The sequence below is a fragment of the Protopterus annectens genome, chromosome 6.part0 (assembly GCF_019279795.1).
Source record: "Protopterus annectens isolate FY-2018-M chromosome 6.part0, PAN1.0, whole genome shotgun sequence".
In the NCBI taxonomy this organism is placed as follows: Eukaryota; Metazoa; Chordata; order Ceratodontiformes; family Protopteridae; genus Protopterus; species Protopterus annectens.
Window position 1 is genome coordinate 292,721,411 of NC_056737.1, and position 27,492 is coordinate 292,748,902.

At 37.9% G+C, this 27,492-nt stretch overlaps 1 protein-coding gene across 1 annotated transcript in view; it reads right to left on the reverse strand.

Moving 5' to 3' along the window:
* The window catches only part of LOC122804269 (aarF domain-containing protein kinase 1-like), a 1,777,942-nt gene that overhangs the window by 1,081,351 nt on the left and 669,099 nt on the right, over positions 1–27,492 (reverse strand). The window contains exon 2 of the mRNA XM_044074046.1: positions 14,832–14,981. Coding sequence (XP_043929981.1) covers positions 14,832–14,981 — 150 coding nt within the window. The remainder of the gene's footprint in view (positions 1–14,831; positions 14,982–27,492) is intronic.

Sequence of the window (27,492 nt, forward strand, 5' to 3'; positions counted from 1 at the left end):
CTTCAATGAAGGTACGCCCATTCACGCATGTCTCCACGCAGAAGACGCTCTAGCTAAGAGTCGAACCAGTCAGTGTCTTACTGTGAGGCAACAATGCTACCGCAGCACCACCACCGCTGTAATATTGTAATATAAAATGTTTATGGGAAAAAGACTGATAGAATAAACATTAAAAATTAGAGACCAGTCTCTATGCTTTACAGACTTCAAAATATTAATGAGACTGTGACAGAAAAAATGGGGAATGTAATGAATCAGTTGCAGTATATGAAGACAGATAAAGGGAAGACTATGAAAAAAATATATTATTTTGTCATGAGAAGTGGTAGTACTGTTAATAGAGACAGGCAAAGGGCAGAAGTTATTTGCCATAGTACCAAAGCATACGATAATGTATGTTAGGAAGGACTGTGAGAAACACTAGGAAAGCATAAATTTCAGAAAAGATTGCAATGCTATGTGTTTAGTGTCTATAGTAGAGGGGTGGTATTCTTATTAATTAATAGATGGAAAGGATAAGAACTGAAGTCAGAAAATAAAGTTAGACAGGAGGTAACTCTTAAGGTCATTGCTATTCAGTCTGCACCATTAGGAGCTAGTGGAAATGTGAAACAAAGGGTCACTTAAGCTACCCGTCTTATTAAAGTTACACTGATGATACTAACATTTAAAGAGGTTTTGGTGTGTGTGTGTGTGTGTGTGTGTGTGTGTGTGTGTGTGTGTGTGTGTGTGTGTGTGTGTGTGTGTGTGTATATGGGTCTACTTCAGTAGACCGAAAGCTCACCTACCCGACTTTCAGTTAGCCGAGCCAAAAAGGCCGACAACCGCAGAACACTAACATCCCGGAACCCCAACTTCCCACTCCAGGTAATCCTGAAAAAATAGTAAAACCAAAGGAAAGTAAACCGACATATGTGGGGGGTTTCGCCACCTCATCCCCCTAACTAAATATATCAACTCCAAGATCACACTACTGTGGGGTTAAGGGGCAAAGTTCAACAGGGTGGCCAAGTGGTTACTTACCTGGGGTTGGTAGTCGGTGTTCAGGGATGTTGGCCTTTTCAGCTCGGCTAACTGAAAGTCAGGTAAGTGAACTTTCGGTCTACTGAAGTGTGTGTGTGTGTGTGTGTGTGTGTGTGTGTGTGTGTGTGTGTGTGTATATATATATATATATATATATATATATATATATATATATATATATATATGTGTGTGTGTGTGTGTGTGATGAGGCAGTTCTAACCAATTTATGCTTTTTAGTGCTCTACAGTGGTGGGTTCTGAAAGGAGTATTTGCTGCAAATTTACCAACTTTGTTATTGCATTGTTCAAGTTATAATTTTTGTGAAGCCTGGAGGTTAGTAAGGTGGGGAGCACCATAAAGAAGTGTGAGGAGGTGATTAGTAGTGAGTATAGTTTTAGTTGAGTCAGTGAGAAAGTTTTTTCCCAGTAAAGACTTTGTTTATGATGCCTAAGATAGCTATGAAACCATTTAGGGTAGGATCCATTTAAGTTAAGGCTAGACAACCTCATCAGAAGCAAAGGATGGAATACAGTACCAAATGTTATAGATAAGTTCAAAAAGAGGGATGCAACTATTTGTCCTTTATTTCTATACTGGCTTACAATGTTTAGGTAGGACAGTATGAAGAAGTAGGTTTCTCTTGTGATTAAGTTGAAATCCATGCTGCATTTTGGAGATGAGGTATTAGTTTAACAGGTATACTTGAACTGGTTTTACTATCATTTGTGCGAACGACAATCTGTTAGCACATATGCTGCCGAAAATCAGAATGTCGTGCACAAAATGAAAAGTGTATGGGATAGTCGAAGACACTTATGCGAATGCAGTAGTGCATTCGCATAAGTGTGTTTGACTATATGTACAGAGATCGCGGTACAGTGGGGAGTGGAAATTCATCCATATTGGAATTGGAGTTGGAATATATTAATAGCAGGGGTGTAGGGGGGTGCAGGGGGGCTTCCCCCTACAAAAATGTGATTTCTTGTATAGGAGTTTGATTTACATCAGCTTCTATATGGCTATCACATGATGTTTTCGGTGGCAATGTCGACTCAAATGTGCCGATCATTTGGGTCGACATTGTATAGGAGTGGAGAGCTGGGTTTCGTGTTTATTTTTGTTACTGCGAACGGCAAATGTTTTGCCATTCGCAATAATGATAGTAAACCCTTGAATTGCATGTAGATGTATCTTTCAAGTACTTTTGAGAGAAGGGATAGGATTGCGATAGGGCTACAGTTAATTTGCTGAAGGAGCCACCCTTAGGAAGTTCAGTAATATAAAAATTCTTCCAAATTGCAGAAACATAGGATTCTTTGTTGCATGAGTTTATTTCGACAGATACAGGAGGGTAGGAGATGGAATCAGCATCAAGATGGACATATTCAACAGATAAATTATCATGTGAGAAGCCATTTTGCTTGACTTTTTAAGTTTGTCTCAAACAACCAGAATAGGTACAGGATCAGTGGAGAAAACAGATAACATTATGTGTAGAGTACACTGTAAGGCTTTAAAGTCTGAATTAAAGAAGAAGCTGCTTTTATAAAATGAGAATTTAAATTACAGGCTTTTGCGTAATTAGGTTGGCCGGGTAATGGGCTTGATTAAGGTTTCCTCCCAGGTTTGAGCAGATTATTAAAAGAGGTCTAGAACGGTTTGGAATTGTTTGTATTTGTAGTTTATAGACTTGTAAAATAACTCCGCTGTCTTTTTACACTGTTTTAGGTTTATTTTGAAGAGTATTGCATTCTTGCATTCAAGAATATCAGTTGAATCCTGCATGATATACTAAAATTGTAAGTACTATATGTAGACACCACTGTAACTGTAAATATTGTATGTAGACACTCCAGCCTCAATGTACTGCTTCGATTGTTCTTGTGTCTGTTTAATATATAACTATATTCTCTTGCTCTAATTACTTTCATTGTATATACTGCATGTACTCTATTTTTTATGGTTTATACTATTGGTTATCCAGAGAGCAGATAAATATTTTTACTTTATTTATTTGGGCTCTAGAGAATCTAGTATGATAATGAAGGAGTCAGTGAAAAAGAGTGTCGATCAGCTGGAGTTAAGCATTTCAGTGGCTGCCAATTATATGTGCTAAGCAGAGTCTTGAAGGTATCAACATTACAGTACTTTTGTTTACCAACCCAGTTATAAGTAATATGTTTAAGTGTTTTAGTACTACTCCAAATGGCACAGATTGGACTCAGGTCACTCAATCAGCCAGATTTCAGAAGACTTGCTCTCAGTGTAAGTGACTTACTTTAGTACAAGGCTTATCTATAAAGTAAGTCACTTAACACTGAGAGCAAGTCTGTTGGAAACTGTTCCAGTGAGTGGCATTATTCTAGCTTGGGTGTTATAGTCAGGGTTCAGGGTTAATAATCAATAAATAATGGCTTCTTTACTAGTTGCTTAATCTACTCTAGTTGGTGCAGTGGTAGGTTATGCCATTCCAAAGTGGTTAACATTATCAAGCTATTGGTGTCTGTGTTTTGAGGAATTAGATTCTGCTCAGACGGGAAGAAACATCAAGCACCCCATAAGCAGTCATTTTTATTTTTATAACAACAGCCTGTGCTATTTGCTGTGCTATGGGGGTGATTAATGGAGAAGGTTGTTAATATCACCTAGAATAATGATGCCATGTTTTAGGATACACATTATCCAAGCTAGGATATCCTATAAGGCAGAAATATGAATGTAAAAGGTAGCTACAGCTTAAGGACTTTTGAGATAAAATTTTTAGATGTATTAGTAAAATTTCTGCACGGTTATAAGAAACAATTTTTTATAACGAAAAACTAACTGTAGTCTACTGAAATATAATACCACCACAAACTTTTCTGCTGATTCCATGAGACTGGTATATATTATAACCTGCAGGTAACAATTTTTTGTCTTTAATCGTGCTTCACTTATTGCTAGAATGTCTAAATGATAATTAGCAATCCAAGACTGAAGTACACAGAAGATATATGTAAAAGGAATAGAAGCACCACCAAAAAAAGAAGAAACAGACACATTTTGGAGAAATAGCTACAAAATCCTGTGGAACGCAACAAAGATGCTGAATGGATAGACAAAGTAAAAGAAACAGTAAGAAGTTAAAAACTGCAGGATATGGCATGGTATGAAGTAACAACCACAGAAAGTGAAAAAAAATTAAGAAAAGCTCCTAAATGGAAAACCCCAGGCCCAGATACAGTACCTAACTACTGGCGAAATGTATTAACATCTTTACATGAAGATTTAGCCCTAAGTCAGAACTATTTACATGCACACCTGGAACAGACACCAACCTGGTTAACAACTGGAAAAACAATATTGCTCCTTAAGAGTGAACCTGTAAGATAACCTAAAAACTACAGGTCTGTAGCTTGCCTTCCAATAATGTATAAACTACACACTGGAACTGATGCTGACATAATTTATAGTCATTTAGAAAAAGACTCATTCATGGCAATAAAACAAAAGGATCATTTGTTGTTAAAGTCAAGAGAGAATTGTAAAAAGGATAAGAATCTATGTATGACATGGATCGACTACAAAAATGCATTTTGACAGCATCCCACATTCATGGATAAAGGACTGCTTACAAATGTATAAGATACACCCCAAAATTGATCAATTACATTACAGTGACCATGAAACACTGGCAAACCACTTTGCAGTTAAGTAAAGGACAATTATTATCCCAGGGATAAAAATTCAAAGGGGAATATTCCAGGATGACTCTCTGTCACCACTGCTCTTTTTTTCTTGCCCTTAACACATTAAGCTGTCTACTTAACAGATTAGGTCATGGTTAAAATTTGACTCTCAGAAAACAACTAAGTGTAAAGACTTCTCATCTTCTTTTTCCTGATGATTTAAAACTGTATAGTTCATCAGATGAGGAAATGAAAGCACAACTTCAAGTTGTCAAAACTTTCTCAGATGATATAAAAATGTCATCTGGTCTTGATAAAAGTACAAACGCAACCTTTAAAGCAAACAAGCTGCAGCACCGAGAAAATATTAGCCTGGGACAGGAATGTCATATAAAGGAACATGAGCATGAGGGAGTATATATATATATATATATATATATATATATATATATATATATATATATATATATGTATATGTATGTATGTATATGGGTCTACTTCATAACATTGAAATTTCATAACCTTGAATTTCATAACACTGAGACCATAACATCAAAAATTCAAAACACTGAAAACCCAAAACATTGAAAACTCAGAACACTGAAAGTGTCCTTCATAACAATGAAAACTACATTGCACGAGTAAATAAGATCCCTTCCACCTATAGCAACACCTAACAAACACACTTTCTACTCAGTGTGTGTGGTTAGGAAATCAACATTTTACCACTGTAGTGTAAGCTTGGAGTTGGTATATTTAATTTATTGGGGGGGGGGCAGAGCCCCCCACATGGAGGGTGCAGGGGGGGCTTGCCCCCCTGCAGAAATGCAGAAGAAAATGTGTTTGTAGTTAGGTGTTGTTATAGGTGGAGAGGATGTTATTTACATATACATTGTAGTTTTCAATGTTATGAAACACACTCTCAATGTTCTGAGTTTTCAATGTTTTGAGTTTTCAGTATTTTGGGATTTAGATGTTTTGGTCTCATTGTTATGAAATTCAACATTATGAAATTTCAACGTTATGAAGTAGACCCATATATATATATATATATATATATATATATATATATATATATATATATAGATAGATAGCTATTTGGGAATTGATGAAAGATAAACAATAAAACATGAACAAATGTGAATGCAACTTAGTAAGAAATATCTCAGAAGACTAAATTAATACCGAGAACAGCCCTGACAGCTAGGAACAAAGTCCAAGCTTTTAGCTCTTCCAGTTATAACTTACAGTACTGGGGTGATTGAATGGCCCCAAAAACTTTTGGATCAGTTGGTCAGGAAAGCAAGAAAAATGCTTCACACTTATCAAATGATTTATAAAAATCAGTGTATACCATGATTATATAATTCCCATTCTGAAGGATGTATGGATCTCCTAGAAACAGATTACATATATAGATCTGCATACATATTTGCTGACCTGAAAAGATACAAACATAGGGAAAGTTTTCAAACATGAGGAGAACAAGTCTAAGATGATTTCCCTGCTAAGTTTAGCAGAAGCACGTTGGTGTCAGATGGGAAATGAAATCAAACCAGAAGTAGACAAAATCAGGCAACAACTGAATGTGCCAAAAAAACAAAAGAAAGAATATAAGGATCAGATAAGAAGGCAAGAAATGTAGAAAAGGCATAAATATACTTGCAAGTACAGAAAACTCCTGTAACAACTTCATGTCAATCAGGATCTGAAGCAGAAATAGTTAAGGTCAGGTGAATTTAAATCAAAAGGCGAAAGGTTAATATTGGCAGCTCAAAACAGTGGACTACATATACGTTGGTTTCCAAAGTCTATTGAACATGCTGGAGAAAGAGACAAATTCAGTCGCACATCTTTTTCCTGGGTGTGATACAATAATGGCAGAGGGCCTGTATATGAAAGGCATAATAATATGGCAATTCTGTTGGATTGGGAACTGTGCAAACATTACAATACTGAAGTAGCTGAGAAGCATTGGAAACATGAGCCACAAAGCATTACAGAAAATTATTACGTTTATATCACATGAGATAACCCATTACCAACAATGCAAAAATAGATACAAGAAAACTAGATATAGTAGTAAATGGAAAGAAGACAAAAGTAGCATTGATCACTGAAATTGTTAGGCCCAGTGATTACAGTGTCTAATGTACAGAGAGACACAATGTCATAAAATAACAGAATTTGCAGGCAAAAACAAGAGCAATGTGGAAGGACACCCAGACAGTTCCAATAGTAGCAGGAGCAATAGGTCTCATAAAAAAAGAATTTCTAGCCATACTTAGATATGCTACAATACACGTAACTACATATGAATTGCAGAAGTAATATCTGGGCACATTGCAGGCACTGAGAAGAACACTTTTGGCTAATACTGAAGATTGGAACAATGCTAATTTCATGAACTTTAATCATACGTTGACTTAGGAATTGGGTTCATTTTCATCATGGTATTAGAAACCCAAAAGGCTTGGAGAAATTAAAATGGATGTATATGCAGTTTACTGCAGTCAGCTCTTGCATTTATTATTAACAATTTTTTGCCCTGAATTAGGGCTCCAGAAGGTATGTGCTGGGTTATTTGTATGGTGGCATTGCATGGAAGGACCTTGAACAGTTTACCTTTACAAAGGTGAAACACACTTGTGCGATTGCTCATATGAGCGAATTGTAACTTCGAAAAACAAAACTGCGACGGTTTCCAATGTTCGAAAATCAGCAAATCAAAATGCCAATTCACTGATTTCCAAACAGAAATGTCGAAAAAAATGTAATGAAGTGTAAAGCAGGGGGGCAAGCCCCCCCAGCACCCCTCATGTGGGGGCTACGCTCCTGCACTCCCCCTACTTTAATATTCTAACTCAGAGATCGCACTACAGTGTGGAAAGGGACCATTTTCTGATCCCCACTATAGTGCAATCCGCCCCAAAATGCCGAATCTGCAATGAGCAGATGTCAATGTGCATTTGCTCATTGCACATTCAAACCTTTTTGCGTTCGACGTTTGCAAACTTTGCAAACGTCCTTTCAAACATTTGCTGTTCGCCCATTTGCAAAATGCACACATGAAGGTAAACCACCTTGAACAGACTGTATGTTGCCACAGATAAGGAGGTCTTTTGGGGTTTAAATCAGAGAAGCAAAGTGAATGGCATTCAGTTTTATAGGTTCATAGATAAGCACTAGGCTAGCTGCCCTTGCAGGCCATTTTAAGCCTAGCCAGTTTTCCCCTTTTTTGCTTGAAATAACCTATCCCATTTGGTTATAGACTGGACTTATCCATTCCATGACTGATAATTATATATTATCCCTAATGAGAATAACTGGGATTATACCACAGATAATATGATGGAACCCATTCATGGGATAAAGCATTTATGAGTTGCCTCTGTGCAGGGGGTAGTCCTAGGGTCAATTTTCTGTTTCCTATCCATAGATCTAAGTTTATTAATTCCATAGATTTATGTTTAAGATTTAGTAGTAAGTTTTGCTCTTTGTTATAGTTTCCATGAGTTTTGGTAATATATTTTAGTTTGAGACAGCTAAGCAGGGTGTTACTGTACATTTGGGATATAATGCTTATATGTGTATTGTGTTTGTTTGTACATAGGTGCTATTGAATTGATGGATGTAGAAGGCTGTCAGTGATCAGTGACAGCTTGTTAGATAAATCAATGTATAGACAGAGTATTATGCAGATGATAATAAGTATGACTTGCATCTTCATCAGTTTTGTTATGTACTACTGATTATACAAACAACTACACACAGTTAGAAAATGTAGGCTGTGTGTGGGTTGTGTTACTGCAGTGTAACTTGGTAGCACCATTAAGTAGAGTGTACAATTACTATGTGCATAATGTAATGTAGGAGGCATATGAGGCATGCGCTGAGGGATGCAAGGGATTACTACTGACTTAGTGCTAGAGTGTAGTTACTACTGTAATATTAAGGGGGAGAACCAAGAAGCATGAAAGTGTAACTGGTGGAGAATGGGGAGGGAAGGAGAATGAAGTGGGCATGCTCAGGCAGCACAGTGGTAGGCATTCAGTGTGTGTGCATGTGCACACGTGCACACCCCAAGGAGAGTGCCCAGTATAGCAAGAGATGCAGTACAGTTAGTAGTTTATCTAAGCTACTGCTATGGTAGATGAAGAATATAAACAGAAAGCAGACGCACCATTTAACAAGTATTTGATAAATCTACAGAGGCATGCCAGAATGTTTCAGACACAAGAACACCTGTAATATAGTACACATTATCACAGAAGTAAAGCATTGCATTACCTGTAAATCAAGTTCTTTCTCAGCTACAATATGAAATTACAGACTGACCACTATAGGATCAAATGGATGCTAAAGTAGAAAATATACAGGCAAGCGTTCTTCTGATGACAGCTGTAATGGTCCCACAGTACAGCCCCTTAACATGGTGACAACAGCAGGAAAGTCTGTGTATAAGAGAGAAGGAATAGCTTAAAACACTCAAGAATGTGCATGTCTGTGCAGCTGACGGATCTGAGTGAGGCAGTAGTTGAGGACAAATAGGACTATTATCGCCCTAGAACCAATCATGCCTTGAATTAGACCTTATAACTGTGTTCCTCTGTATACAGCAGCACCAAAGTAAATAAATGAGATTAAACACAATGTTTATCTAACTAAGTAAGCATTACTGTTGATGGATGGACAGATGTAATGGGGTAGCAGTACAATTTTGTGTTCTAATAATAACAATAGAGCCTGCCGGTCTGAAGATGCTCGAGTAGCCAAACTGGTGTAAGGAAGCAGTACTGTTGGTGGACAGACATCTTTGTTTGGTTTATGTAGCTACATGGGAGGTATATATGGAGTTCCACAGAAAATGGAAATAATTTTATTAGAAAGTTGTTTACAGCAATACAGGTGTATAGACTGAATCGGTGATTTGGGGTTACTGAACACAGTAGTTCCCTGTCTAATGTTACACGTGAACACAATAATAAAGGTGCTAAAAGAAAACAAAGATGATTAATGGCAATTACAAAAAATGTAATATGGAGAAACTACAGCACATGAGAGATGACAATTTGTTATATGAGGTGCTAATAAAATCAGGCCTTGAATAATGAAGTAGAAAATATAATGTGCAAGAGAAGGGACTGGTATTATGGCATAATCTAGAAGTATTATAAGAAAGAACGTTGGGAGAATATAGCAAAGTAAAAACAATGAATGTACAAGGGAGAATGAAGAGGGTTGTATGGAAATATTTATTTCAGAGATTATTACACAACAAGCCTTCTGTAAAGGCAAAAATGAAGCATGAAGTATGATAATGAAGGAAAGGCGGCATTCAATAACTGGATGTAATGAAGAGGGAACCTGGAATCTGAGTCATGTTTGCTTGTTGTGCAAATTTTGAGATTCTAAAAGAAACTGGCAGCTAAGTTTCAGAATATCAAGTTACAGACAAGTACATGATTTGTTATGGTTATGAAAAACAGTACATTTAACAGGTGAAATGTAAAATAAAGTTGTCTGGAGGGCAACAGAGTATGTGGGGTGGACAATGTGGAGATATAGTGTACTTACTGTAAAAAATCTAAAGGATCTGAGTAAAGTAATAGAGGTCCTTACAGCAAGTATTATAAAGACTTACATTTGCAATTAGCATGAATCAAAAGATGATGTAATAAGAATGAAAAATAGTAATGAAGGGAAGGGAAAGTTTATCGTTCTAGCTGGATAATGTGTTAAATGTTTCTTTAGTTTCTGACAGCGTATTCGTTTAATGTTCCAATTCTTTGAAGTGACTGTATAACTGAAAACAAAATTAAATCTACTCATGCTTTTTTTTTTGATAACTGCCATGGGACCATTTACAGACACACCTGATCTACCACCGACACAGGCAGATGGGATCTCAATGTAATTCCTCATCTGAAAGACAACACCTCAGGAGTACAACACACCTCTTAAGTACATTACAGGCTCAGTACTGAAAAATGAATCCAAGGATCAAGTAATAAATGGAACCCACAGCCTTCTGACATTCCAGCATCAAAGGCAAGTGTGCCATTTCCTAAGCCTGTTGTCCTTTTTTAATTTAACTTTTTTTACTGCCAGATCAGCAGGACCCATTCTCCATGGCTCTGTCTTCATTTAGTTGGCCCATCTGTTTCACAGGGGTGACTGCTTTGCATCCTTAGGCTAGGCAAGAGCTATGCAAGCCCATTCACTTCTGCCCAATACTTCCTACTAGCACTATCAGCCCATCTGTTTCCCCAGCAGTAAGAGTCAGGTGGTAGTGAGTGGCCCAGTTTGCAGGCCCAGAGAAGCAGCTTATTCACCCTTCCATATAGGCTGCTCACATAATCACCACAGCTGCCTTGTCAGTAGGGAAAGTTTACAAGTTTTGACATATACCACTGGTTTCCCAACTCAGCAGGGAGATCTCTGCCTGACACAGTGCAAGCTACCTCAGATACTGCAGGACTACAATACACCAAGTTACTAATAGCTGTCATCAATGCCTTTCCCCCTGAATAAACAAGATGGTGATGGTTGCAAATGCTCAGCCTCTCTCTGTCCAATATGATCCCTCAGATGCACATGCTGTTACTCAAAAATAGGTCATATGGGCTCAAGTCAGGGCTTTATCTCTCTAGGTCATGGGCCAAACCTGACACTGCATTCTTATTTAAATTTCTGGGGTCGCTGAACCTTATCCCAGTATAGTACAGGGGTAAGGCATGGAATTTATCCTGGGCAGCACACTAGCCCATCATAGGATGCACATATACTCACAAGCATACTGCATAAATCTATGGGCATACAAAGGACAGACAATTCACCTATCAGCACATATTTGGGATACGGGAGGAACCTCATGACCAAAGGAACAAAAAAATTAACATACGAAGGGCATGCAAACTGCACAGAAAGCATCACAGCTGGAAAATTACAGAAGAACTAGGAATATGAGGCAGCCTCACTGACTGCTTCATCTCCTGTTAGTGATAAATGTTTGATTATAATAGTGTTCAGCTCAGGAAAGAAAGAATATTCCTCCATTACTTTTACCACTCTATGTATCACATCAAGCAGATAGCATTGTCACATCATAGCAAGAGGTTCCCTGGCTTGATTCCCAGCTGGGGTGCCTTCTATGTGAAGTCTGAAGGTCTTCCCTGTGTTTATGTGGGTTTCCTCCAGGTGCTCCAATTTCCTCCCACATTCCAAAGACATGCAGTAAGTGGATTGGACACTCTAAACTGGCCATAGGTATGAGTGTGTGGTATGGAAGAACCACTACGGCAGAGCTAGCCACCTGGTGGTGTAAACCTTGCGTCTAGATGATTGCAACTGTTGAAGTGACACCCTGACCCCCATATGCAAAAAGGGGAAAAAGGGGTTATGGGATGGATGGTATCACATCAAGGACTTGATCTGAAATCTTACCCTTATCTAAGTGCCTGATATCACCTAGTGATTTTGTAGTTAATCATACTTTAGACCAAAAAGCATGAGAGGATTCAGTGATTTTATACTAATAATTCCATAACCTTAGAAATCAGTTATGCAGTGTCAGATTGTGGTATGTATGTATGTAAGCATATATTTATTTAAGCAATCTTTGTTAACTTGGTAAATGCACTCATTTATCAATACTTATCAGTCAAAAACTGAGCCAAAGATGCAACAATAATGTAATTAAAATATACATAAACAGATTACATACAATAAAAAAGAAGGTTCATAGTTAATATTATGCTATCAGTCTGCAGACTACTAGAAGCTTAGTCAATAACCAAAGGTCAGAATCTAGCTGTGTACCTTATAGCTGCATATACTGAAATAAAAGGATAATATGAAATGTAATTGAATATAAAGTATAGTCTGAAACAGTAGGCACTCCAAGTAGCTAGACTGTTAAGGACTATAGCAGGTTACTGAACCAGACATGATTAGCAATAATATCAAAGATGAAGTCCAGTAATCACTGAAACAATTACCTATCATCTCAAAAACAATTGAAGTTGCAGACTTTTTTAAGGTAATGAGTAAGCTTTCCCTTAACTGCAGCATATACATTTAATAACACACATTTCTTTTGGTAAGCTGTTCTACAGCACTGGTGTAACTTTGGAAAAGCTCCTCCCTCAAGTGAGAAGTTGAAGGCAGGGCTTTAAAAAGTCACTGCTTCAAAGCTGTTAAGGATCAATGAATATGACAAATACCTTATTAGAAGTCTCACTGCCAAAGATGTGCAATATTCACAATTAAAAGGGATAAAAAAATCAGAGTTCATAAAAACTGGACTTGAAGAATGACAAATGGCGATGCTCCCTATCAGAGGACAAGGAGTTAAATCTTCAAAGCCTGTTCTCAACTCTCTGAAATAAAGTCATGGTATTTTGTGAGCTAACGGCATTAACAGTGAGAACATACTCAAGCCTAAGTATGAAAACATTTAGCACTATGTTTACAGGGTGTGGGAGGTTGGCATAATTGTTAAGCTCTTTACCTTATAAACACCACATGCAGGGTTTGATTCTCACATGGGGTAATAGGCTAGGCTTAAAATGCAGTTAGCCTAGTACAAATATATGAACCTATGAACCTGAGACCCCTAGTTAGGAGACTAAATAATCTGTAAGACATTTTTAACTAACTCAGGCTCTTGTCAACAATCAGTTTTGTGGCCACCTTAAATAAAATCGACTGATCTGAATTCTGTTATGTCAGAAAAATAATAGTTACTGATCTAACTAAATACTAAAGATTCCCTGGTAATCCACCTGCTAAAGGACTGCACCACATGGTTTAGATATACTGATGCTGAGATTGCAAGGATGTTTATGGAAAGTACCACACATGCAATCCCTGTAGAGTTCTTCAAAATAGTTAGTTTACTGTTTGCAATGCATGCAAGACCACATGTCTATTTTCTACGGTTCTGTTATTTTCCTGCATTTGTTAACAGTCCCCTACCATTGCTACTGAGCAATAAACAAATCAGTAACAAATTGTATATGTTCAAATCCAATAATAATAATAATCATGGAGACTATCTCTACAGTGTCCAGGTAGCAAAACTCTACACCTACTGACCTTTAGAGCAGAAGCTAATTCTAATAAACTTCAACATAATTTAACACCAAGTCAGTAAATGGGCATGTGCCTACATTAAACGTCATCTCCAGATTAGTGTTCCTTTTATGATTCATCTAATACTCCGCATCTCTATATACCTAAGGACAACAATGTCCTCTGTTAACTACCTGCACTGTCAATACCTGTCCTACATTGCTTCCCTATACTACTCTAACTTCCATCCTTACACCTGTTCACTCACATCCTCTTATTTTTCAACACTGCATTCCCCCTCTACCTTTCAATACTTTACTAATCCAGTTTGACTGTCTGTGCCCTGCCTCTTCTTTATTATTATTTACCGCAAACTTATCCAAGGAATCCTCCTCATAACATTGTTTTTTTCCGCCACTTAAATATACTTTCCCTAAAGTATCCCTTACCCTCGCTCCTACTATATCTTCTCATTCTCCTTAATTTATCTTCTTTTCCTACTGCTTGAGTGAACATTGTGCGCTTGCTCGTATGTGACACTTTAGGTAAGTAGTACTGATTTTTAGAGTAATTGTGTCATGTTGTACAGCATTTAATATCTTGTATGCCTCATCCTGTTTATATGTTTTATCCGGAGCTTTTTTCACCAGAGCTCCACTAAAAAGGGACAGCTTATCAAGTTGTTCCACCACTGTTAAAAAAAGGAAATAAACAAGTAAAATTAATTAATTAAATAAAGAACCCATTCATTCATTCATTCGATCAACCAATTTTTAAAAAAAATGTTCAGGCTATGGTAAAGTAAAAACTAGAAAACAAAAGCATTTGCTTTCAAGGCAATATATGTGGTCTTTTCTCTTGCTGAAATGTTAGAACATGTTATCAGGGAAAACTTTGAATGCCATGTGACTAAAACCTACAATAAAACAACACTTTCTGGGAAACTACAACAGCAAAACAGACAAAGCAGTGCAAAATAATTGTTAGTCAATATAGTATGGGGGAAAGAGAAAGAGAAAGAGCAAACAGTGACAAAATCAACTGACAAACAGGATTGTGACTCACCTGATATAGCCCATGATCCAAAAGTATAATTTGCGTTTTCTGGCTTTTTTTGGATTTGCTAACCAAGACATTCCCAGGGTGAGGATCACAGTGGACAAATCCCTGCAGAAAAATCATTTCACTGTACATTTTCCCCAGATTCTGTGTAATCTAAAGGACAGAAATAAAGTGTTAAACCACAATGAGCAGTGTTCTATGATACAGAAAACCATATTTTGAATTTTCAACATGCCCTAAAACCTGCAGAAGTCTACAACTTGTGGTAAAAAAGAATGGCTGATGTATGTTTTTTTTCAGCTATAACAAAAAACAGAAGAAATGCTTTTCTACCATTGCAAAACTCTGCCTTTTACAAGGAACTGTCCTCCAAATGCTGAACTCTTTTTAATTCGAGGTCTGTGAGGTAGTAAACTGAAATTGTCATTGCAAAGGATCTGTGGAGGCTGCTAGAAACTATGCAGCACATCAAATGAAAAAGATTACCAGTTCTTTTAAATCTGCATTGTATCCAAGACCCCTGTGTAGACTTACAAGAGTGAATCACAGAAGAGCAAGTTCATAAAACAAAGCAGAGATGTGAGAAGGGCTGACCAAAGTGTGATGATAGCGAATCGCTTTCAGTAACTTACTTGTTGAAAAAAATTAAACGGTAGTAAAACTAGAACTACTAAAAGCAGTTATTAAAAAGCCCAAAACTTCAGACATATTACTTTCAACTATAAAAGTTCCATAGCTACAAACCCATACAGAAGTAGTCACCAGAATAACTCATCTTTATTAATGATAAGTGCCTTCACCCTCACACTGGACTTTATCAGATCAAATATTTAAATACACAACATTAACTCATTGAATCAAATATATACTCAATAAAACAAAAAGATCACAAATCAAACATTAACACCGTTATATATATTAATAAATAAAAACAAGGAGCAAGTCCTGATTGGCTGGCCTCAGTAAACATTAAGAGTCCGATTGGAAGGGCAAAACTAAAATCAGTGTGGCTAAAGCAGAATAGGAACAGATGACCAGATAGGATGAAAAAATCCTCCAGTGAAAGGAGGGAAACCTTCTCAGTGCCAACACTCAAGTAGATAAATGTAGGACATCAGTCATAGGCAAAAACCTCAACCCATTTCCCCAATGGATATTGTAAATGAGATAAAAGAACTGGAAGTGAGATCTTTAAAAAGGGAAGTAGCAAATTCCATAGAAATAAATGGTATTTCTGGAAAAACTACATTCAGAATAATTTTCAGGGTGAGGAGTGAGGTTTAAGGGATGGAAGGGATTAAGCAATTTGTGGAATGCTGGACTGAATGACAGTTGTTATAAAGAAAGAAAATGTTTATGTAATGTATAGTGTATGCAAATGGAACAAAATGTCAATATGGTTTGTTTTCTTTTCTGTTGCTGTATGTGTGCCTGTGTCTTAATAATAATTTAATAAAGGTGTTTAAAAAATGTTTAATCCTCTTACTTCGCTAATATTTGACCCATTTCACAATGCTGTTACCCACTATAACATACATGTGGAAATTGCAGAAAAATCTTCTCTTACAATCTGTGTGAGGCATATTTTCTGTCCTTTCCTGCATCCAAAAACATTACCACCAGTGGTATGTTCTCCTTACTCCTGACAGTATTTATGTATATATTTACATTTGTTGACCGGGAGAGTTCGACTGGACGTATGTCCATTTGCAGCGGAGGCCCAGGGAGAAAAGCTCCACAGTTAAAATATACAGACAGTAGTTACATTGGATTTACATAGCGATTAACAATTTGATTAACATAGCAATTAATTACAAACATAGTTACAGATGAAGAACATAGTATATCAGTAGACAACTAGAATCTTTATCTGTGAAGTACATAACAGACATTAACAATTGTTACAATAGTAACACCAATAGTACACACAATAGTACATAGTAGCCATTTCCATTTTAGAGACTGCCCCACTGCAACACCCCAGTGGGCTGTCTCTCTGGCTACCTGAAAATGTAAATGAGGCATTCTGGGGGAGAGACATACGATAATGAGTCCTGTGCTCTCCCCCGGAATTGCCTGTGGTTATTCATTTACACAGGCAAGCGTTTCATAGAATCCCTTGCCTGTGGTAAGTGATTTATACAGCCGAGTGATTCATAGAACTGCTTAACTGTGTAAATTTTCACCAGCAGCCATGTTAATTAACATGGCTAAAAGCTCACTTTCACCCATTATTTTCTTAATGATCTTAGATCAAGTTGCAGGTAAATGCCCTGGTGTTTAACAGACAGGTGAGCTTGGGGGTGTGTGCTACTGTGTATGCAGAAGTGTGAATGGTCACAGGTGCTAGCACTAAGGGGGTTATGCGATAGTTAGAGTAGATGTGTGTGTGTGTGTGTGTGGTGTATGTACATGAGTAAATGGCTGACTTACAGCATGAGTGAGATTGGGTGGGGGTGTGCTTGATATACTGGGGAGAGTGTGTTGTGAGGAGATTCCATACCTCTCAACTCCTCCCACACTAATCAGCAATGGCTGTAATATGGGGGGGCACAAAAAACTTTGTTTAATATTATAGTTTAATTCACTTAATAAGCAGATAAGCAGAAACTATAAGGGGGAGCGGAATACAGGCACCAGGTAACAATGTTTTAATATTACTTTAAATCACCTGAAAAAGTTAATAGAACAATAAATGTTGGAGCAAGAAGCTGCAAAAGAGGAGTACCAGGTATGAAACACTAATGCCTGACATTATTGACTGAATGACTGAAAGGGTCAGGAAAAGGGACAGGGTATTTCAAGAGGGAAAGTCATGGCCATTCTCTGACAGCATGGGAAATTGAGAAGTAAGGGGATATAGGTGTTGGCATGGATGTCCGTCTGTGTTTGGGGGCATGAATGAGGCAGGGTTGTCTTTGCCAATGTGATGCAGGGACTGCCAGCAGTGACTACTGGAGCAAAGTGATTGTTATCACTTTGAATAATCATCAAGCCATTCAGAGACATGCAAATTAGCTGATAAAGAGGTATTTCCTCATTGTAGCTAATGTACCTCTAAATGACTGTTTTCAGTGATCACATTAAGGGACACTTTTTGCTGCAATCTTGCTGCTTACAGGTGGCCAGCTTCTGAATCCTGGTCCTTATCCCCTCCTATCTAACAGATAATTACCTCACTTAACTTTTTTCTATGTCTTTAATACTGGCATATTTTCAAATTCATTCCATGACTGGTATGCTATCAGTTAAACTTCAAAGAAGTCTGTCATTTTCGATGAAGATGGTGTTCATACAATTGTTTTTGAAGTTTATTATCCTATCCATACATCTGCTGAAATAAATATCAGACAATGTATATTATGCATCACACACTGATCCCCATGTCCTATGTAAAAATAAACATGCACATGCTTCAAAGACAGGAAAGCACCTTGAAAACTCAGCACAGCATTTCACTGGGTCTATACTAAAGAAATGAAGAGGTATTTCAGCGAACACCTCTTCGCCGATACATAATGAACGAATGCACTAAATCGCGATCATTCAGAACAGCAACTTCTTTCCCTGGGAAAGAAATCGCTTGGCCATCCCCATAATTTTGACCTTTTTTCTCCACTGTACTGCAATCTCGGAGTTGATATATTTAGTTAGGAGGGTTGTGGTGGGGCACAGCCCCCATGTTGGGGGGTGTGGGGACAGAGCACCCCACTTTATGTTTCTAATGATGTTTTTTTGTTTTTAGCCAAGCAATTTCTTTCCCAGGGAAAGAAATTGCTGATGTCAGCTTTCACGGTTTTGTGCGTTCACTGTTTATGGGTCGGAGAAAAGGTGTTCGCTGAAACGCCTCTTCAGTTATCTACCATAGACCCCATTTTACCACTTCTATGGCACATACATTTGAATTCCTGTAATCAAAAAGGACACTTTTGAGTGAAGGACTGTGACTCAGACAACTTAATTTAAAATGTGCCTTACTTACTTAGTACTGTTACTAGACTTCTTAAAGCTTACATACGTCTCTTTATTCTCTCTACTATGTTTCTTTCTTGTTGCATTTTTAAAAATAAACACTTTCTCATTTTCAGGCTTCACTGTTATGTTTGCCATCAATTTTATGCAACAGTCATTTTTATAACAACAGTCCTTGGTAGGACGTGGTTAGGTCACTTAAGCAGCAGATCTGCATTTACAGCAAGTCTGACTGTTTCTGCTTGGTGGATAAAAGTAAATTCTGAAAGTGACTGCTAATGAAACAAGAGTAAGTCAGAAATAATGATGGTCACTGTGATGCCCGTGCACTGGCCCAGTAATCAAGAAACCTCAATCCTCACCAGTAGCACCAGTGAGGGGCATCCACTTTGGGAGGATAACAAGTAAACACACAGTAAAGTACAATTTCCCTTTAGCGCACACAGAGATCATAATCAGTCTGTGGCTGGTTTCTCCCTTTCTCTCCAGACCCCCAATAAGACTCCCCACTGGCACAGCTATAGGGTACATATCTCAGCCGACTGGTCAAGCCAAAACCTCCAGCACCCTCTCTGTCCAACCAGTACTTTGTGTCCCTGCTCAATTAGCTGACACACACACACTTTGAAATATGAATTATATACAAACATACAGACACTCCAGGGGAAGGCTGGCACAGGTTCTCCAGCTATGGCCCCTTCTGCTCAGACATAAGGTAATTGCAACTGCCACTAACCACCCTTATCAGCTACTATAAAACCCCTTACCAAAGGGTGTCCAATTCTACTGTGCAATGTTATTATTATCCAATTGGTAAGTGTGACTAAGACTTGAAGGCTATTTAGGAGTGGCCTATACAGTGTCACCAAATACATGCAAGTACTCTTAAGAGCTTAAATATCTCTACACACAAAACAGCCACAGTTAAAAGGTTTAAATATATTTAATAATAAAGAATAAAAACACAAGACAATACTGTCAATTCAATACAGTGATAATACAGAGTTCAGGAACCACAGGAAAATACTTTAAAACAATATTGCAGGATTGTCTCAAATAAATACAGAACACAGCTAGGCTAATCTGGCTAAATTCCCATCTATCTCTAAGAGAAATACTAAGATCTAAACAACTTTACTTACACAGCAAAGCAAGTGCTGGTGAGATGATGTCTTTAGGTCCAGATCAAGATACAAAATGCTAAATCTTTCTCTCTGAGAAAGTCTTAAATTGCTAATACACATTACTGCTGAGTTATTTCAGATTACATCATTCTTGACACTTCTACTTAAATTTACCAGGCTCACAGAACTTAAAATTTTAACATTTCTTTTTGTAAACTGCACCGGAAGCCACAGCAATAAAAGACACTTTACATGTAAAACCTAGTAATTATACCTGTCTTAGAATGATAGAAAGAATCTCCTACCCCAGACATCCTGTCTCCTAGCTTGAGATCAAACACAATTGTAAAATCCTTTGCTTAGCAGCTTTCTTCCAGCAGGGTGCACTGTAGTTACATTTTTGAAGCTCAACACATAATAGAGTTTTCTTTACATTTATGAAACAAGCCTGTGGATGATTTTAATATTTACAATGACATAGAATTATTTACAAAATTCTATCTAGCTAGGCTGGCATTCTTCCCAGTGACAACTAAAGAATAGTGCGCCCTTATAAATTAGAGTCTGTCAGGAACAATAGAGAAGATGCTGCATAAGCAGCAATATCATGCAGCAATATACATATGTTAAAATAGTCTGCTTAAAAATGAAGGTGCTACCAATATGGTGGAACTGAAGGCAGTCATCCTGGTGCCTCATACAGCATGATAGCCAGTTAAGAATGATTAGAAAAGATTTCTCCTTAATGGACTTATGCTGGGAAAAGGAGGCAAAGTTTATTGCATCGGTCCATTTACTGCACCTACCTCCTTGTAGTTACCTTTTTAACTTGTTTCAGTTCTCTTCCACCAATCCAACCTACTCCTGTATTCCACGGCAGTCTTGTACATTGCCATTCAGAGAGTTCATTCCACTTATCTACACGGAGCAGAACTTAGTTATGTCTGCCTAAATGTATTTCACTTCATGTGCCACTTAATCCTATATTTATCCTGCCTTTTGAATTCCTGTCACAATTCTGATGTCTCATCATCCCACACACAATTAGCATGTCTCCTCGCTCACACCTTTCTAGAAATATACACAATACCAACTACTTTATTCTCAAGTGTTAGTCGTTCTACTTCTCATTCATCTCATGTCACCCTTTTTATTTTAAACTCTTTTCCTCTGTATGCATAAGATCTTATTTAAACATACATTAACTGTTAACTGATACCAAACTATTGCTTTCAAGTCCCTATATACCATGTTTAACATCAGTGCATGCTCATCAGCCTTAAAGGCAGATGTGGAAAATTGATAGCACGGGATCACTTTGATAAGGAAGCCACAGCTGCTGTATTAATTTATGTAATCACAGTACAACATCCTCACATCAGAAGTGAGGGGTGCCCACTATGCCTAAAGTGGAGGATTAGAAAACAGTGATAAATATTAAATACTTGCACCTGCAAGGAAATAGTAACACAGACACAGCAAAACTTGACTTACCAAAATCATGACACAAAATTCTGTGTGAAATTAATTACATGCCATCAGTCACAACAATTCCCCTCCAGCACACCTCCATAACATAAATATATTAATTAAAAATACTGATCCTAGTGTTAAGTCTCACAAAGTCCTAGAGTAAAACAGGTTGGTTAAAAAAATTCCTGCAAGAATTCACACCAGGTTGATCCTATAAGAGTAATCTGATCCAGCTGCATGAGTTACTACGGAAATGGACAGAGGCACCTCCTTTGGATACAGCCGGCTTGGATGTCAGTAAAGACTCTCATTTGCTTTGAAGTCAGACTTCCTGCAAAACGGAGGACGATAACAGCAAAGACCAAAATGTGCACCCAGATGGCAAAGTACTTCTGAGGCAGAAAGCAGACAGTGGTAGTGAAAAGACAACCCAGGTGACGACAACTGGCAACCCAGAACTATCAGCTGGATGTTTAGTCCATTTTAATGTATTCATTCAGCTCTGACCCTCAAACAAGCAAAGGCAAAACTGATCAGTTTCTCTGCTGAGGATACCAACATGGAGAAGAGAGATGTGGCTAGAACTTGATGAATGTGTAAGCCTAGTGAGACTGGAGGCATGGTTCAAAAGATGGCAGCACTGCTTCAACGTTTCCAAGTGTGTGGTGATCTATAAGGGAATTATAACCCATCATTACATTATGCTTTGGGAGGGGTCAGCATCAAAAATCTGTAATGGAGGGCTTTGGGAGTATTACTATGGAAGTCATGAACACTGTGGTAAATGTAACAGAGCATTCATAAGTATAAACCAAACATTAGGGGTATTTTTAGGCTGCAGAATGCAAGAATGGGATTAGGTCCATGTAGAACCAAAGCTGGAATAATTTATACAGTCCTAGAGGCCTTATAGAGAGGCATTGGAAAGAAAACAGAGAAACAAATCTAGGATTGCAGGGGAGACAAAGGGAATTAGAATAATGTCACAAAGACAGGCTTAATGAATTTGACCTATTCTCTCTAGAAAAGAGAAGAAAAAAGGGAGATATAACTTCAATTATTCTGGCATTACAAGGAAATGTGAAGGGAATGGGCTGGCAGAAAGAACACAGCCGGTATGAGCATACATGATTGCAACAGTACGGGAACCCAGTTCTACCTGGGCAGTAGGAAACACAGGTAAAACAGTATAAGCCAATTGGGGTAGTTAAAGCTTTACACACCTGAAGACAGAAACAAAATATGGCGGGGTAATTATCCAGAGGAAGATGCATCCGTCAAACAAAGCAAGCCCATGCAGTCTTCTCCTGATTTTATTTTCTAAAATTATATGTTTTGAGAAACTGTGGTGGTGGTGCTGCGGTAGTGTTGTCGCCTCACAGAAAGACGTTGTCCTGTTTGATTCTCAGCTAGAGCATCCTCTGTGTGGAAACATGCATGCGTGACTGGGCATACCTTCATTGAAGGTTGTGCATCAGGGCTGGCATCTCGGCACGTAAAAATCTACTGCCAATCATTAGCGGACTGGAGTACCGCTGTGGTGACCCCTAACCGGGAAAAGCCGAAAGACACAACAACAACATATGTTTTGAGAAGCTACAAAATTCAAAGCAGAAGGAGAACAGCAGATTATATTAAGTTGTGAGGAATGCATGGTCAAATAAAGTTCAGGCATTCTGGTTTAAAACACTGACCCACAAATGATGCTACACTGATCAACCCAAGTGCTTCTAGAATAATCAGAAAAGAACAGATGAAATTTGAAAACCAGGTATGGGAAGAAGTGGAGCAGCCTGAAATGCCAAAAGACAACAAACATCAAGCCAAACAGCAGCTTTATTGTAAGAAGGAAATGACAGACCTCCAAGAAGAATGCTGTAATGAACTCTCTGGATGTACATGCTCGGTAATGGATAAGCACTTGTATTTGCTTATCTTCAATAGTTTTACAGGGTATGTAGACTGCTACACATACATACATACCCACACACACACACACACACACACACACACACACACACACACACACACACGCACAGATATGCACCAAACACACACACACACATGTACACAAACCCATTTAGCACATGGCACCACACTATACTACTACACATACATAAAAAGATAACTACACACATCCATAAGCACACACCCATGATACTACATGCACAGCTCTACACAAGCTCGACAAATAGGGACAAAAGTGTAACCTCTACTCAAAACTTCAGCATGCTCAGTTTGATACAAATTGTCTGTAAAATTAAAAACATGAAAGCCACCTGCTTTATTTGAAATTACTACTGGAAGTTCATCTGAAACATTGTCATCTATCTGTCCGTATTCCGCTGTCCATACTGCTTCTGCTGGTACCTCTGGTTACTTAATCTTGTTGGCTGGTTACTAATACATTTTTAACCTTCTCACTGGCTCGCTGGTGTATTCAGCACCTTCACTTTTTGGATTGTTTGTATTTGTTGTTCCTGGTTTGTGTTTAACATATTCATTAATTCCATGGTTGCACAAACATTGGAGAACAGGGAAAACACCCATTAACAGTGTTATTATTTTAAGGTTTCTACATTTGACCACATGTATATCTCCCTACATACATTGCTATATTCACAGTTGCCTCCACACCATATACACATACATATCTCTGGCTACACTGCTATACATACAGTTAAATACACATGTACATAAATACCCATACTGTTACATACACTGACACACACATGTCCATGCCCACAATGCATTCCGCATAGTCATCCACTAGCACACATTCATGCCCATACTGCTGTGTTCACAGCTAACCACACAAGGATACATACATATACACACACACACATATATATATTTACATATATGTTTCTCCACATTTCATTATGCATAGCATATGTGCACTTACACGCATGTTCCTACACTATACTTATAGCCACAGACAAAACAGGTATGCATGTAACAGTTTTACATGCACAACCACATGTACGGAAGCATGTCCACACTGCTACATGTACAACTGTGTGCGCGCGCGTGCACACACACACACACACACACACACACACACACACACACACACACACACACACACACACACATGCCTACATTATAAGTGCAAACATGCACAAGTCTGCAATCCCATGCACATATAAGCAAGTTACAGTTTCACACACTAGGCACATACATGCTGATGCCCCAAACTATATTAATAATGGAGTACAGCTACACAAACATACATAATGTGAAGCTAGTACAAACATATGTGTACACAAACATAAATAAATATTAGCAATAACATAATGGATAAATAGGGGCTGTACATTAGGGAGTCTGTCCACAGTCCTTGATCTTTGGTCCCAAAGCATGACAGGAAGAACAAACGATGAATATTAATTACAAAAATGTAAGCAGAGTACCTAGCTGTGCATTCACATTTACTTCATATGTCTGACTTTCAAACATTTCCTATAATGTATTTATTTATTTATTGACATGTGTTGACCGGGAAAGTCCACTGGGTCAGAAACCCATTTTCAGTGGAGGCCTGGAGAGAAAAGCTCCTCAAAATGATTACAAGCAAAGTCACAGAGATAAATAGAATGTGTTTCCATTACAATACATGGGTTTGAAGCTGACAAATAATGAGATATATGTGTGCAAAACATAAAAAAAGACAGTTGTCTAGGCTATAGCAATACAAAAACGCAGAAGCACACAACTCATGTAAAACGATTTTTTTTAACATGCGATTGAGGTTGGGTAACTAGTATTTGGTTTTAACAATTAGTGTTTAATTGTAGATTTCATCAGAGAAAGAAAAGAATAAGGATATGTTATGGGGGTCTGGTATTAAGGGCACATGAACATATTACGGTAATGGCTGTTTAGACAGGATTGACAGCTTTATGGGAATCTAACAGTAATTGTTGTTGGTAGAACATTCCATAGTTTAGCTATGGTATGGAAATACACAAGTAGCAGATTCTGAATATATAGAATAATCTCAAAAGCAATCCACATGTCATTCTTCCTTGTCAAACATTGTCTTCTCCGTCTGTGTTCTGATAATCTTCATTTTATTTTACATTCCACTTCATCAGTGCTGCTTCATTTTCCTACGGACCATCCAAGGATTCTGTCATAAGTGTGGTATGCCAATAGATTCAGCTTATAATTAGCTGCTCTGCACTTCCCTGGATGTGTTGCACAATAAAATATAAATGGCATACTTTGGTAAGGGAGCAACATTCAAAATGTGCTTTCACAGTTGTTCTGCAATGCAGAGACTCATGGTTATGCACTGTGAATTCACAGCTTCTTTCATTAATATGTAGAGATGGTATTTATAACCTTCTCAAAAAAGCTCATATAAGAAAAATTATAAAAAGCCTGATTTCTGCCAGAAATAACATCAGAACTCTAGTAGCAGGCCAGGGAATGCTTAGTACAGCACAAACAATGCAGTAAATGTTACACACTGAGAATCAAAGTACTGGAATAAACCTCACACTAAATATCAGCCAGTCGCATCTCTGAGTTGTTTTAGGAACAAAAGATTATTAGGTAAAAACTGACTATGTAAGGGATGGGATGTGTAAGGATAAGGGACAGTTCTGACAAACAATGTTCTGGGGTTACGGTGTAGCAATGTGATGAATAGCAGGATACAGTCCCAGGCCCAGAGGAGTAGGAAATCTAACCCAAATTAGCAGAAGAAAACAACAGAGCAAATTCAACAACCATGTAATCCCTGACTGCCACAGAGGACCAAAAACAATATTTTAAATTGTACAACCTCTTGCTGTAAAACGTTGACTTGCTCATTACATACACCATATTAGGTCAAACCACTACCTCCCATTATGGAGATAAAATGTAGCCAAACAGAATCACAGTCTGTTTAAAAAAAGCAACATACGTAGGCCACTACGAAATTGCAGTGCTCTGCTTAACCATGGCATATGCCATGTGTTTAAAGGCATAAAACTCAATGCAAAATATTAAAAAAACAAGTTATGCAGAGTCTTTCCTTTATTTGTTTAATAATTAAACAAAAGAAAAAAATGTTAATTGAATGAGGCATGTGGAGCTGCAGTACAATCACTTGTTACATTTCACTCTGTGCTGTTAAACATACACTGTTATACATCTCAAGGAACAGTTTCCCCTTAAAGAAAATGGAAATAATACACTACACAAGGAAAGGATGGCAGTCAGTTGTTGCCTGGTGCCAGAATTTAAAAGATCATGCATGTATTCAAGTCCTTGAATGGGAAGTACCAGTATGAATGTGGGTGTAAACAACTTTTGAGACATACCTCCCTGAACTACATGAATAGAGACATGACAAAGCTATTAGATTTTGTGTCCCATGCAGGTATGAAACTAGCACTGAGCAGTTTCCTACCTTCTCTTTGTACGATGCCTTAATGCAAGCAAAAAATAAATTAATTCAATAATTGGCTTATCTTTTGAGGTCAATCAAGAGGGTACAATATTTGTCAGCCTGGAAGGATATGATCGACAGACCACTCTGCTTCACCAGAGATGTTCTGCACCTGTCCCCTCTAGGCTTTCAAACATTGGCTAAAACATTGCCCACCCCATAGTGTCTTTTTAGTCAATGCCAACCAGATAAACCAACCAACATAACTGAAACAAGCAAATGAAAATATAAAAGCATTACTGATCAATGTTAGGCGCCTTTACAAGAAACTTCACCCCCTACAAGCCCTCCTCATATTGGAGGACATAGACATCTGTGTAGTGACTCAGACATTGTTTAAACCAGCAGATGGTACTCATGCTATCAAGGGCTATAATGCCTTCCACACATTTAGATCAGCTACTACACAGGAAGGGAAAAAAGGTGGAGGTGTCTCTATCTTCATCCAGGACAGACTCACATTAGGGCTAGTAAAGCACCATGATTCCCTAGAGCTTCTTCATGTCCATCTTACCATCAGTAAAGTCCCCTACCATATTCTATCTAGCTACAGAATGTCCTCTGTGACCCAAGAATGCCATAGCACCTATTTATATGAATTGAAATCACTTAGCATTAAACCCAATATTGTCTTCTTGGATGACTTTAACTA